General features: G+C 32.9%; 1 protein-coding gene across 6 annotated transcripts in view; it reads left to right on the top strand.

Annotated features, from left to right (window-relative positions):
- The window catches only part of LOC125064335 (polypyrimidine tract-binding protein 1), a 275845-nt gene that overhangs the window by 233147 nt on the left and 26920 nt on the right, over positions 1 to 15778 (top strand). For 5 of the 6 annotated variants that reach the window (XM_047671320.1, XM_047671322.1, XM_047671324.1 and 2 more), the window contains 3 exons: positions 4889 to 5035; positions 12150 to 12278; positions 14590 to 14716. In XM_047671320.1, coding sequence (XP_047527276.1) covers positions 4889 to 5035; positions 12150 to 12278; positions 14590 to 14716 — 403 coding nt within the window. The remainder of the gene's footprint in view (positions 1 to 4888; positions 5036 to 12149; positions 12279 to 14589; positions 14717 to 15778) is intronic. The other variant, XM_047671318.1, reaches the window with a different exon arrangement.

Raw genomic sequence — 15778 nt, 5'->3', positions numbered from 1 at the left:
AAATGTCTGATTTTATGTTCGTGTATTTTAATTAATACTTTCAACCCCAAAATATATGCGAAAGAGGGAAAAATTATAATAAATTAGCCTGAATGCGAAATTCCATCAAAATTCTACTTAGCGGAATTCAAGGGGTCGGTGACGTCGGAAATAAATTTCATTTTAGGCAACGAATATCACGCCGCGCCAAGTGTAAATAATTGTTTTCTTTTTTTTTATATTTAAAATATATGCGAATATATAATAGCTTTATAATTTCCTATGGTATTCAAATGGCAATAATGACCCAACACTACATTGACAGCGTATGAAAAACGTTCGTAACTACGTATTATAATAAATATAATTGAGTTGGATTTCTTGAATTTCGAGTCATTACAATTAAACTCATCTTTAAAATCGTATCAAAATATATTGTAATGAATACACAAAATATTTTACGAACCCAATTATCCCAATGCTGAACTGTTGCCCAACACGCTTTGATGTTAAAGAGTATCATTTCTATCTTAATCTGCCGGTCTGCTTCATCGCGCGAAAGTATAAATGTCTCAACAGTCCAAATCACATCACAGAAGATAAGTTTAAATTAAAGTACGTTCGCAGTAAGTAATTCAAAGATAAGAAAATGCTTCTATATGAACTGAAATAGACAATCGTAGTGCAATCCGGTTTTATAGGCACTTATCACGCCATTACAATGATAGCTCTTGCACCTTGGAATTTATGAGCATGTGACAAATTAAAAATAAGTCAGTTTACAACCGAGAAATGAAATAATAAAAAGAGAAATCTTATTACGTGCACGCGTAGGACAGACGCTACGACAATGTTATCCCATCTAATAAATAGCCCGTATGACATCCGTCCCGTATATATCGTGGCGTGAAGAAAAACAATCTCTCTAGCAAGAGAACAAGTCGAATCCCTTTTTTATGAACGGTCACGGTCTAGCTTTTTTCTTATGAAATTTCTTTCATCTTTTCATTTATTTCCTCGTTGCGTTCGAAATTTAAATTTATATTCTTACATCGTATTTAATATTCATAACTACTTTTTATTATTATCTTTACCTTAGAACGATAACAATGGTGAAAATAAAATTAGGAACAAATTGTCCTAGCGTGCACTTCGAATTAAATTACTTTATGAACACTTACTTAATAACCCGTCCTGACTTAATACGAATACAATAAGCGTCTGTATAAAATGTTTTTAACCATTTATCTATTGTTTTACTGCACACGTCAGTAAAGCGCTCAGTCGGTACGATTTATCTGATATGATACACCTACACCTTCCTCATTAATATGCAAGTTAATCACGTTCAAACAGACAGACAGACATACTAATAAATAAACGAGTCGGGAGGACTTTGTTTCGTAATGTGATCATATTATATGTCACTCGGTATTTTTTTTAAAACGCTATATTCTTAAAGGCGTTCAATTTTGAAACTAATCAATAATAAAACACTCGATAGTTGAACAGGCTTTCGACCCTTAAACAGAATGATGAAAGTATCGAAGCTGATGGTAACCGAAGCTAGGAGAGTCCAGTTACAAAGGTGGCATCTATCGAGAGGTGGGCAAACATTGATGTGAGAGGGTGCGGACAATCGCTGCCACTCTCGGTGATTAAAACGAAGAGCCGTTGACACTATTTTACGATCGAGCACCGCGAATCGCGTGCCTGTATATTTCATTAAATCGTATTCCATCACTTAAAATCTTTATTTGATTTATGAAACAATTTAATGTAATTGAAACAATTCATTTTTTTATTATTACTAAGATGACTAACAGTAATAATTGGAATCTAATGGTCATATTTAAAGGTCACCACGATATACAAAAAGGTACTGAGAATCTTAAGTGATAGTAAAAGATAAAAAACGATTTGGAAAATATTTAAACCAGAAATATTAACCATTCCTTACTTCACGAATACGCCATCAAACTTTGGAACTGAGATGATATGTCCTTTGTGCCTGTAATTACATTGGCTCACTTAACCTTCAAATACACACACAATATTGAGTACTGCTGTTTGGCGTTAGAATATCTGATGAGTGGGTGATACCTACCCAGAAGGGTACAATCCCTTCTGGTAATCCCTAAAGGTAGATAAAGCCCTACTACCAATTAAAATCCGTGAATGTAGAACGAACAAACGAACGAACGAAGAATTTTTTTTATTTTTGTTTTTGTGACAGTTTTTATTTGTGACAGATCTTATTCTACTCGCTAAACACCATATATATTCAAGTTTGAAACGTAATATACCCATAATTTTCTGTTGTCTTACTATCAGAGGGCACATTTGTTCACCCGTGCCCACTATTGCTTCCAATTAAATAACAGATTTAGTCGTTTTTAAATTGATATTATACCTTATCGGTGAATTCTTCTGAATGGTCTTAATTTATATCGTACTTATCAATATGATTTTCAATTAAGAAAGCATATAATACCCAATAAAGGTTTAGTTATAAAGTTTATAAATATCCGTCTTGCATAATTTTCGATATTTGTTTATTAACATAATTGTCGTGGTTTCTGGCAAACTACATTTCGTTTAAACTTCCACGCCTGTTCGCTTTTCACCGCTAACTATTTGTTTTTTAATTAGCAGCAGACAAATTCTATTTAATTTGCGGGTTTATACCGGTGTATTTTGCACGTTGGTCGGCCATGTTCAAATGCCAAAAGCAGAGTTTTGCGGTCGTGAATGGAGCGCACGTGAAATAGGAAGCAGGCATGTTAAATTTTCCCTCTAAAATGATCGTCAAAATCATAACGCATTTAGAAAGCGATGCAATTCACATGCAGTGATCAGTCCTGTTGTATGGTCACCCGGTTTATGTATGGGGAGTTCGTCAGACCCGATTAATTGCAGACCATAGTACGACAGACTGGAAACCCTGTAACTGGCACGTTATGCTAACATTGTATTGAGATTTACCTATGAATTCACTGAATTTCGACAGAAATACCGGCTCTTACAAAGCGACCACATTTACGATATCAATGGTATTCTCAATTGCATTTTTTTTTGGTTCTGTACATATTGTAATGCGATTTTAAATAACGCTTGTAATTTATTTATTTCTTGTTTCATTTCATTAAAAAATATGTGTAACTGTATTTATCGAAAATAGTAATTCGCGTTATCAAACCCTGTGCTCTTATTAAGAGGCTGTCGCTTTTTAACGTATATTATAAATTGAATAAACCAAATAAAAAATAATAAACTTATAACACATATTTTACCATCAACCAAGCAATTCGGAGTTGCTATTCGTTATGAAATGTTTTTATGTAGTAGTATATTAAAAAACTGATAACTGTTTAATTTCGCAAATTATCGCCATTACAAGTAATAAATCGATTCCTGTAGGGTTACACATTTTATTGATTTTATGAATTTTTTTATTACAGAATTATATAAAAGCTTCTTTTAGAAGAACATTTTTATAATATTAAATATAATTTATGGTTTACAAATTTTCCAATAACGTATAAAGACACCTGTATACTCGGCTAGTGTGAGTTTTATGCGAACTCTACCCGTACTAACAAACGCCATACTAAATTAGGTGACACACACCGTCACCTAGAGTAAAATATATGGATACGACATACGCGGAGCGAGACCTCTCGACATGTCATCTTTCATTCTCATATATTTTACTCCCGGCTCCGAGTATTCGATTAGATTAGATTATAGTCGTAGTAGACCCACTAGGTACTCAATTTATGTGCCTTCTTTGTATTCAATATATTTATTATTATTTATATCTCGAACCAGACGTGTATTTATTATATTTTTTTTATAATACAAATAGTTACCCGTTCTGACACAAGGGTGAAATTAGGATTGTATTGTTTTTTTTTTTTTTTATAATAAGTTAAGTATATATGTTTCATGAAGTAGTTTGAAAGCTTTTATAAGCTGTTTTTAATCGTCATTTTACAGAACTATTAAAAGCTACCACTGATTCGTAATCTAGATTCTACCGAGAAGAACCGACAAGAAACTAAGTTTTGTCTGTGCTTTACTGTGCTAATTTATCTTACCGCAAATATATCTCTGAAATTATTATACAATGTAAACTTTAATCAATATTATGTTGTCTTAGATTTTCGCGATTATTACACATTGAAATAAAACTAGTTTTTAACAGACTGCCCGTCTGCCCGTGACCACGAACACTGCAAAGTGCTCGAAACGTCGGGATGTTAAAATAATTAATATACGCGATTAAATCCGTTAAAAACTAGTTTTATTTTAATCAATATTTTCAAATGCTTAAAATTAATGTTATATATTGCGATAAAATGGATACTTTTTTTTTCAATAATAAATATATTTATTTATTTAAATATATTAAAACATTTTTCCGCGAATATTTTATAGATTTAAAAAATTCTCGTACAAAGTTTTCGAGTATCGTAATAGTTTGAGCGGCTTTTGCTAGGAAAATGTCCGGACCGATTTTTCTCTCCTACATTGACATAATATAGCTATAACTAAAGTCAGATGTAAGATAAAACATACATATATATTTTTATGAATTTAAATTATTTATAAGTAACTATAAAATATTGATATTTTTAATGATAATATATTAGGAATATTTTGATAATTATTGTGTAAATTGCACAACTTTCACCAAATTTTGTTTAATACATATTATTTACTGTTAACATATACATATAAAAAAATTAAGATATCGATTATTTTTAGTAAGTTTTCTATTAAAAAATATTCGTAGAAAATTTTACAATAATTTTTCAATAATTTTAATTGTATCCTGATCATATAAAAATAGTTGTTTCGTTGTATACAAGAAATTTTTTTACTTAAGGTTGCTTTTTTTTCTCAGGCATTCCTGGAGATGGCAGAGGAAATATCAGCAGTGGCGATGGTAGCCTACTTCGGTGGTTGTGTCGCTCAGCTACGCGGACGAGCCGTCTACGTTCAATTCTCCAACCATAAGGAGCTTAAAACTGATCAAACACACAGCAATGCGGTGAGTTTTATTTTAATAATTATGTATTTATAGTAAGGCTCACAATATACTATTAATAGACCTCCTTTGTCCTTAATACTGGCCGCTATCGAAATTCGAATCACTTGTCAGTTATCAGTTGTTGCCAAGTATTTTTGCAAATCAAGGTACATTATCTATTCCCGCATTCCAAAAAATCGTTCAATCTGGAATATTATTTATAATCTCTAAACAAAAACAACAAAATCACTTTTACATACCTATACTCGTATTTGAATCCGGGACCTCACGATCTGAACCAGCATAATATTTCAACTAAAACATTACCATGAATAAAATAATAGCAATTTAAACTGTCCGTATCTATTACAAAGTATTAATATAATTAGTGTTCAATTTTAATAACGAATTTGGCAAGTCTCTGTATTCATAATGACCCAGCGACAGTTCAATTAGCTTTATTACAACTACAAGCGGATTACAGTGCGGTGTGCGATGGGGGTATTAGGGCGGTCGTTACCAATGGGGAAATTTCGGCATCAGTTTGCGGCCTTCCGTCAAACTATTAATATCATCTTTGTCAGGGGCTTCCCGAGTCCACGGGCTTGATAAATTTATTCAATTCGAACGCAAACCGTGATACCTTACCAATTACGTTTTGTGTTGATGATATTATGCATCAATGTCGTTAACGATACACATTTTCGACATTCGTATACAAATTAATTAATATATAAAATATTTAACGTTATTGTATATTAAATATAATATTGAATACTAGCTTCTCGTTCCGACTTCGTATTATATTTTCTGGCCTTGAAGATGATTTAAAAAAAAAAAAAAGAACATTATAAAATAAACCTATACAGCCTCCCAGTGTTTATTTTTTTATAATTGGATTAGTTGCGGAGATTACTCCATCTACAAACAAACAAATTTCAACCCCTTTATAATATTTTTATACATATAATTAAATATATAGAATAATATGAATTCCGAAAAACTAAAAAATATGTTGCTTATTCGTATTTAAATATTATAAGAAAAAAAGTTAAACTCGTTGCATGAGTCAGTTATGACTTATGAATAAGTTAATTTCATTTTTTTTTTCATTTCGTTCACCCTGACCTGAAGATTATATAAAATTATGGTCTCCATTCAACGTCTGCAATAAAAATTACGTTTAACCCTTTTAAAGTCTCCGTTTCTTTCATAGGCGCGTCTTTCATTTGTTCCTGTTTTATTATAAAATATTTTTAAATTCGACTATAAATAAATCTTTGCGTATTATATTTAGTTTTTCAATTTACAACAGACTTCAAAAAAGGAGATCTCAATTTGGATGTGTATATTTTTTTATGTTTTTTCGGCCATGACATCATTCTACTTGTGTTCTAAGGAGGTTTATTTCAAAATGGTCTTATTAAAATTTCGCAAAGATCTGATGATGAAATGAGATGATTTTCATACTTTATATAAAGTTCGACAAACTTTTGGGAAGACTTTGGGTCATTATCATCAACACTTAGGGATTAATGCCTGTGTCGGGCCAAGTCAAAGGATTTTCCGGTCTTAAAAATCTAAGTAGCAACAAGGAGCTCGGAAATTGTTTACACAGATGTCTTCATAGCCTTGCTCTGCCTGAACTCTTTCTGGTCATGTTGCAAAACCGTTCCATCAGATTATGAGAAATGATAGAGTGCTTGTCATGGACACGTCATGTGTTTGCGCTGCACATGTGTGGACTATAGGATTGTAGGACTATAAGATATATGCACGTTCTTTGTTAAAAATAGCCCAAGACTCCGAAAGCCCGAAATAATACAGAATACTTTTATGCATCAATACATTAAACCGCTTCGAATTTCGATATATTTAATTAATTTTCTTCCCTCAAGAGCTACAGGGAGCAACGGGGAATCAATAATTACAATAACACGAGACCCGATGGCTGAAACAATTAAAACGGTTAATTAAGTTCGTTTATCTTCAAGTCTTATCTAAAACACTCGTCAGGCACTCGTTCTCTGATAATATTGGCCTAAAATACATCGAGACTACGAGTTAATTTAAAGAACCGTGGTTTCGCTTTACATCATTAAATATTAATAAATAACTTTTAAAATGATATTATACGAAGCAATACTTGTTATATTTCGTCGTTGTTGTCTTCGGTAATTTTTTTATTAAGAAGTTTCGCGGACGGGCAAGTGACCACCTGATATTAAGTGGTCACCTCCTCCCATTGACAATACCACCGTAAGAAATTTTAATCATATAATACATTTCCAACAAACCACCAACTTTGGGACCTAAGTGATTGTACCTTGTGCTTGTAGTTACTGGATAACTTACACTTTAAACTGGAACACAAAACATATATACCACTAGTCGTCGCCCGCGGCTTCGCTCGTGTCCTACCTTGGAGTTTCATTACCTTCATACCAAATTTCATCAAATTTGGTATGTTGGTTTGGTAGTGAAAGAGTGACAGACAGAGTTACTTTCACATTTATAATATTAAATAAATAAATAAATATAGATTGCTGCTTGGCGGTAGAATAGAGTAGACCCAGAAGGTCTTGCACACAGCCGTATCACAAATGAAACCTTTTCCAAACGGTTTATCTTTTACCGATTCTTCTCAGTTCTCGGTATTTTCTCCGTACCGTAGTAATTACATCGTTTATAAAAAAAAATAATCATTGAATTCGAATTCGAAAGAAAATATCTTACGTATTAATATAATAAACTGAATTCTAACGTATAATATTATTAATAATATTCATAAATAAGAATATACCTTATATTATTGGTCTACGACATTCTATTTACCCTTCGGATCCATAAGGAAATTGAAATCTAGGATGTCGGAAAGCCTTACTCAATATGATATATGGAGTCAATGCCTTATTTACCCAAGTGTGCTTTTATAAAATTACGAAAGACAACCGATCTCACAAATTGGTATATATGTACGAGAAACTCATGATCAACGATAAACGGCTTTAAAGCACGAAATAGAATAGACTACTCTGAAAATAACATCTCACTTTACGTTATAGTAAACGAACGTGAACGTCGATATCTGAAACCTAATTGAGATGAGATATTACAACCGAATATTTAATTTTGAGTTGTTTACAGAAAAAAGGTATGAGGTTTCTCGTTTCGATGTGCATGTGTGTTCGTTCGGCAATGTTTTTTAAATATGGTGATTCATCGGGATGGATTTACCCAGTTTTAACGCAAAAAAATATTACGTCTATGACCTGGGCAGTTCTTTATAAAAATACAAGTTTAAACGCAGTTATTACGATAATATTTAGATCTCAAATGCAGATAAATAACTCACGGGAGTTACATTTTTCAATGCCGAGTCCCAAAAGGATCATTCAAATTAAAACTTATCCAAACTAAAGAGCCACGTGTTTTCAAAACTGAGCCATCGCGCTTCGAACATCGACAGCGAATGTATAATCTTCAAGATTGCTTAATGACGAGAATTGTTTAAGATTTAAGATTAACTTCGCAAAACTAACCTAAAGTTTAAAACAAACGGATAATAGACACGTAGTTCTATCCCTTTTCAGTTTAATCATCACATTAATTAGCCATTGTGTTTACTCAGACGCGTATTTGCATTGTTGACAATCCGATCAAACAACTATTATACTATGATAATTAAACAACGACACGCTTATAATCATAACTCGGGAATAATTGCGTACATAATCGTATTATTTGTTTAATTGTAAGCTATATGTATTTAATTGCAAGCGACATCGTTTACTGTATGCTAACGATCATCCGTCTCAATCGCTTGTTGGTTTTTTTTTTTTAAATCCGTGTTCGAAAATAATATTATAAAGCCAGTGAGACTGTGGTTTGTAATAAATATAATATTTACTCTGTAAATATTTTTATAAAAAATTAAATAGCTACTGAATGTCTTTCCAGCTATTTTCAGTAGAATCTACATTCCGAACCGGTATTTGTATAAAGAATATTTTGACTACGAGGCATATCTTGTTGTACTACTAAACTACAATTATTTTAGTCGCGTTCTAGTTTGAAAGGTGAATAAGCTCTAGTTCTGATGACCCTATATTGTCTTACCGACATATTATTAATTTAATCGTTTGCCTTTCGGATTAAAAAAAATATATCATTATATTACTCTTTACATTTATGTTACAATTATTGATTGTTTGTATGAGGCTCAACTGGACGATACCTTGTCATTATCATAATAAAAAAAAACAAGTGTCAAAATAATAACGTCATTTTAAAAAGTGTCAAATTAAATAATATTATCTTAAAAATATTTGAAACTTAATTTCACATTTCACGAGGAGGTCGTGAGTAATTATCGTAAAAAGGAGTACAAAGTTTTTTCTTCGCGTATAATATACAGATATTAAGAAAATTAAATCAAATAACAATACGTTTCGTATACAATTATACGTTTTTTATAAAACATCTTACGATGATATGACATTTCTTTGTCAGTCCTATTTCCTCCAGTACTCAAAACGGTACTTCATAATGATCTGATTCGTGCCCTGCGGGGAACGTCTTAGAATTATCAAGGACTTCTCGTGATGATTTAAAAAAAAAACACATCTATTATTATTATTTAATTTTTTTCGTCTTCATTCGATTTTTTTTTAATTTTGATAAGAAGCAAGTACGAACTTCCTAAAGCCTAACGTACAAATCTTAAAATGCAAGAGAAGCCACGGGCCACAACTAGTTATTAATAAATGAGGTATTATTGTTCTTTACAAGATTATTTACACTATAAAAATACTTGGAGCATACTAAATTCGTTAATTTTTATGACATTTATGTAATGGTTCATGAAAAAATGCACAATTTCATTTGAGTTTCATGTCCGTTTCATTTTGAGATTTCGTACCAGTAGTAGATTTAAATTTGATTTATCTTAAAAGACTATACTTTAAAAGTGCTACTAAGTATACCTACCAATAATTATAAAATATTACACAATAATTCGAATTTTTGAAAACACGTCCCCGAAAATTTTTTTCGTATATCAAATTGGTTAAAAAAAGTAACTTCCCTTGTCACTTAATATTGGTAAAATCTACTTTCTAAGCCGGTGGTAGTTTTATTTACACTTAAGTAAAATGACGATTCAAAACAAACAAAAAAAAAACGATTTTAACTTTTCAATATGAAAACTCTAACCTACATTTTATACATTCGGTTTTATTGAACACTGATGCATTATAAAGGTCGTATAGTGCAAGACTTTGATCAATCATGCAATGCAAAAGGTTTTTGTGGCTGAATGGAAGTCTCCAATGGCGGATGGGGTTATTTTGTCGCCTCTACTTCGTCTCTCCGTCTGCCACTGGTCGCGCTGAAAGATTGTACGTCCTGTGAATAAGACCTTTTAAATAACTCCAGAGTTCGCCACTGCACTTTCCACAATGTTATTGGAAAAATATTTTCAACAAATCGGGATTTCAATTATTCGTTCCTTGCTTTTATATTTTTAGTTTCGATAATGGTAACTTAAGCTAATACGATTCAATGTTATTTTTCTTTGTGAAATTATTTTTATTTATATATTCGAAATGGTTCAGTGGACGATAATTTGATTTATTGTCAAATATCACGAATTAAAGTCTAGAGAGATCTTTTGATTTTTTATAAGCCTAATTTTGTGTGCAATTCTTTAGATGACGGTAAAGGAAAACAATGTAATGTGTCAACTAACCCCAAGTCATATTATTAGTCATGTTAGTCATATTATAAATTTAAATTTCGAATGTAAATTAATATTAATAATTATGAACGTCAAACAATGTTTAAAAGATCGATGAAAGAACAAGAGAGAAAGACAAAAGAAAGTCAACATGAATTTGTAGCGGAGCCTTTGGCGTCGACGGCAGGCTTACAGTGACACGTTTAAAGCCTTATTTTTGCGTCTGGCCTGCACGCTTGTCAACTTGTCGTCGGGCACAAAGCCATGGAAAATATAGGATCACAGAGTGCCGGCCTGTGCGGTCATAATGTCTTTCACCAATGCGTTGTATTTACTTTAACTCTTTAGTTGCATTTTGATCGCGTTACACTTTAAATAAATTTATTAAAGCGATGCGAACACTAGAGTGTAGTTTTGTATGCAAAAGTTTTCGGATACAAGTTCATTTTTTGTTTCAAACAAATCTCCCTTTCACGTAATCTCGTCAACGTGAAGTCCAGTTCTCATCTTCAACTTGCTGTTTCTAAGAAAATAACGAATTTCCCGACGATACAGAATAAGTTTTATTTAGTTTATGGGTGCCCTTTGTTTGCGGCGGTCAATGTTATCTCGTGCTCTAAGGGCAGTCCAAGGTGTGTGAGAGATAACTTCCATTGCGTTCCATTGTGCTCCGACTTATGGGAGATAAGTGGACATATTTATTTTTACGTGACTCTAATGTTGTTTATTCTATGTAATAATGTACTCTTATATGACCCGAGCTTGTTGTAAAAAGAGATTTGTAAAGGCAATGCTTTTCCTGTCATACAATTCTCCATTTAAACTTACTATTAATTCTGGTCATATTATATTTATGAGATGTTATGTCTGATCCTTGTTATACATAGATATATGTATAGTTCTTTTTATTTAACAATTATATCGTAGTTTTATGGATTAAATAGGATATTATTTATACTGAATAGGTAGTATTGATCTGAGTAAACTAGTAAGGGTATAACGTTAGTCAATAATTTTGTCACAGGCCTTTGTGCGGCCTGAGTTAGAGATCCACTCATCAATTATTCTACCGCGTAACAGCAATACTGATTAATATTTCTGTGTTTCGGGTAGGATGAATGAGATCGTGTAATTAAAGGCACAAGGGACTTAGAATACTAGATCCCAATGCTATCGGCGTATTGACAATATTAGGAATAATTTATACCTCGTATAATGCTAATTTTAATGGGCCCCTTTCGGGTAGCCCTTTCGCCTGTATTCTAACAATAAATTAAAAAAAAAAAACTCATAGTTTAACTAAAGAGCATGGTCATTTATACAACAATCCATCATTAGATAAATTCAATAGATTGTGTAAAACAGATTAAATAGTATTTTATATTTCATTTTCCGTAGTCGGCGTCAGCGCAGGCGGCGCTTCAGGCCGCACAGGCAATTTCAAACAGTGCGGGCGCAGCGCTCGTTGCCGGCGCGGGCGCAGCGCTTCAACCTGCAAATGGTGGCACTGAAATACAGGTAATGACTGTATGTAATTTACAAAATACTATTATTATTATTATAGATTAAAATATATTTATATACTAAATGTAGTCGTTCAAACGATTTTAGTAATGACCTGGATACGGTCATCAGGCCACTTTATTGACAGAAATTTACCTATTAAATTAATATAACTAAGTGAAAATAATAATATAGGTCCATATTGAATACAGTTACAGTTTTATTCTGTTCTAAACTGTTTTGAAATCTCAATAAAAGTATCGAAATATATGATAACCATGCGATCAGGACTTGTATTCATTCAAATTTTAAATTTATTTTACTACTCTCTTGGTAGTAGGGTTTTTTGTGCTAGACCGTCTGGATAGGTAGCAGAGAACATATACCGCCACGCAGAAATTGTGTACAACTTTGAAGCTTGACTGAGCTAGTGTAACTCCAGGCACGAGGGACTTAACATCTCAGTTCCCAGAATTGGTGGCGCATTGTAGGAAATGATTAAGATTTCATATTGCTCAAAAGTCCATAAGCAGTGGTGGCCACTTACCATTAAGTGGTTCGTTTGCCCGTCCGCCTATTGATGAAATTTAAAAAAAATATTACTTTTTGAAATAAAACCATGTAGCAATCCAATAGCGAATTGAGCGGGAAGTATTATACTTCCCATTTGTAATGACTATCATTGCACATGACTGTGTATAGGTAAACACAGTGGTTTTCACTTGATACCTTATAATCTGATATGATAGCAGAAACAACAGGTGCGAGACCAAATCTTTCCTTGCTTTTTTCTCATGTGCACTCAGAACGTGAGTGTTAAACATCCTAACTTCGAACTGTCTGAAGGTCTTTGACAGAATCCTCAATAGCTTCGACTTCGAATCGACCTCGGGATCTACCCACCAACGAGGCAGTTAAAATATAGTTCAAAATCTTGAAATTCCCAATGAAATGTGCTAAAAATAATAAGCAGATATATTTAAACTTAAAAGTTAGAACTATGTCTTTTGAACGCACCAAAACGAACGCAAAACTTCGTCAAAATATTTGACAAAGTCTTCCTATCTTGATTCAAGCACATGGCGTTGTTTTATATCAACGCGTGTTGAAAATACAGAAGATGAAAATATTCGTTTCGTTCGCGGCTTAAAGTATAGTAATTATTATTATATGTTACGGCTGATTCCATTAAAAATAAGTTACGACGATATGAGTCAATGCGTGTAGCCCCGAAATTCGTGAAACAGCGAGCGAAATGAACTTCAAATGTGATTTAGTTTCTTAATAACATAATATATCACGATAATGGCTCGCTATACATTCGAGGTATTAAATCTTACATTAACGTCGCCTGTGGGTGACGTAAAGCAAAGAAGATTATCTATTTAGTACTAAACCGAAGCAAAGCTGATTACAAGAGACCATCTTAAATATTACAAGCCCATACTGTTAATCAGATTTCGAGTCTAGTGGGAGTTAATGCGGCCGAGATATAAATTGATGGTACTTGTGAGGCGAAAGTAAAAATTGTTTACTATGCAAACTGGCTCATACTCCCGACACCGCTAAATACTTTGCAACAACAATCTGATGATAATCGCGTAATAAACCTTCTTTGCACTCTCCCAGACTTCCGCCTTGTTATTGTATTAAATACATGCTGTTTACAGTTTAAATATAATTAAACGGGTTTCGCTTAGCTCTTTTATATCTATTAAAAAATATAAATGATCTCGTGAGGAGACGTAACTTATTCCAGTAGGATGGTCGAATGGGACACATTTCAGATTTTCTATAGTAATCAATCAATTTTTGGGATTCTATAATTCGGATTGGGTGAAAGCGTTAGTTGGGGGAAATTTATCCAGTAGTAGACGTATTTGTCTCGGTGTACTTTTATAAAGTATATTAACAGCTGTACACATTCACGATGACTTTCCGTATCAAGCGAATCATTAAAAAAAAAGATGACTTTATAATTGGCAAGTTTATACGAATATATAGCTCGTGTATGATTATTAAGTTTGGCTGAATAAATAAAACAATCATAATAATCGGTCAACCCGCATTGGTTCCACCAAACCGCATTGGAGCAGCGTAGTGGAATATGCTCTAAACCTTCTCCCTAAAGGAAGAGGAGGCCTTAGCCCAGCAGTGGGAAAATTTACAGGCTATTAATGTAATAATCGATACACTACCAATATGATTTTTCATTGAACCGATGATGGTCATTCTATTGAGACACTAGATAAAATAGAAGCCGCTTATTATCTAAGATCTAAGCAGATAAAAGAATGTTATCTAAAATATCTTTAATGATGTTTTCTTTTCGCAGGGCGGGCCCAACACAGTGCTGCGCGTCATCATTGAGCACATGCTGTACCCGATAGTACTCGACGTGCTCTATTCGATCTTCCAGCGATACGGGAAAGTGCTCAAGATCGTAACCTTCACTAAGAACAGTAAGTTTTGTTTTTTTTTATTTGTTTCTTAAACAATTTTGTATTGTTCGTTGATATGATCATGGTTTCGTTACGCGTTAACGTTTCACTGCCTAAAGAAAGGCTTAGAGACTAATCCACAATGCTGATCCTGCGATATGGGTCCACATGAAGTTTCCTTCGCCGCTGTGCAAATGAATTTCACACAATTTTAATTAAACACTGATTAAGCGTAATTATAACACATTGTCGCTTAGCTTCGAACCCGCGATATTCCGTTAATCCACGTACTCTAGCCGCTGGGACATTTGTACATCAACGTAATTACGTAACTAAATTACGATCTAAATTACCTTAATTACCAATAACGTTAGCGTCTTCGTGATACAGGAATTCAACACCAACAAAACTACACGACCTTCTTTTAGAATAATCTTACTGGGATAATCTATATACTTATGAAAGCTACATACTTCATACAGCTATAAGACATAAATATAACTTGATTTTTTTTTTATATACGTAGGTGGATGTGCAAATGTGATGATGTTTAATTTCCAGTACCATTCCTAAATACAATTCAGAGCAGTATTTACTATAACCCACTATATTAATACAAGCATTTGCTTGGCGGTTTGCTCCCAAGTTTTTGTACTTACAAACTTTCGTATTCATAATGACAGAGGACGAACTTTATAAGAAAACCTTGTTTCAAATCTTCCATAAACTAAGAGAACTGTCAAATTGAAACATAAAGATAAAACTTAGATTGCGTATACTAGTAATAGATTTACCAAACATAACGGTCTAAAATCCAAGGGCGCAATCCGTTTAAAATTTAAATCGTACCCTCATGCATATCCTAAATAAATCCGGTACACAGGAGGCACGCAGGTAGGAAGGTACATATTTGATAAGCTTTGCCCACGGCTGTGTGGCGCGCTGTGTATTGCTCACTTTCAGCTAATTATAAACTTCGTAAATACCTAATCATACTGTTTTGCTCAGTTTTGAACTAAGATATATCTTTAGAACAATACTGAAATCTTGAGATTAATTAACTAACAATTATCGTCATACGGG

Source organism: Vanessa atalanta, chromosome 5, assembly GCF_905147765.1.
Source record: "Vanessa atalanta chromosome 5, ilVanAtal1.2, whole genome shotgun sequence".
Taxonomy (NCBI): Eukaryota; Metazoa; Arthropoda; class Insecta; order Lepidoptera; family Nymphalidae; genus Vanessa; species Vanessa atalanta.
The sequence above is the reverse complement of the archived record's forward strand: the minus strand, read 5'-3'. Positions and strand labels throughout refer to the sequence as shown.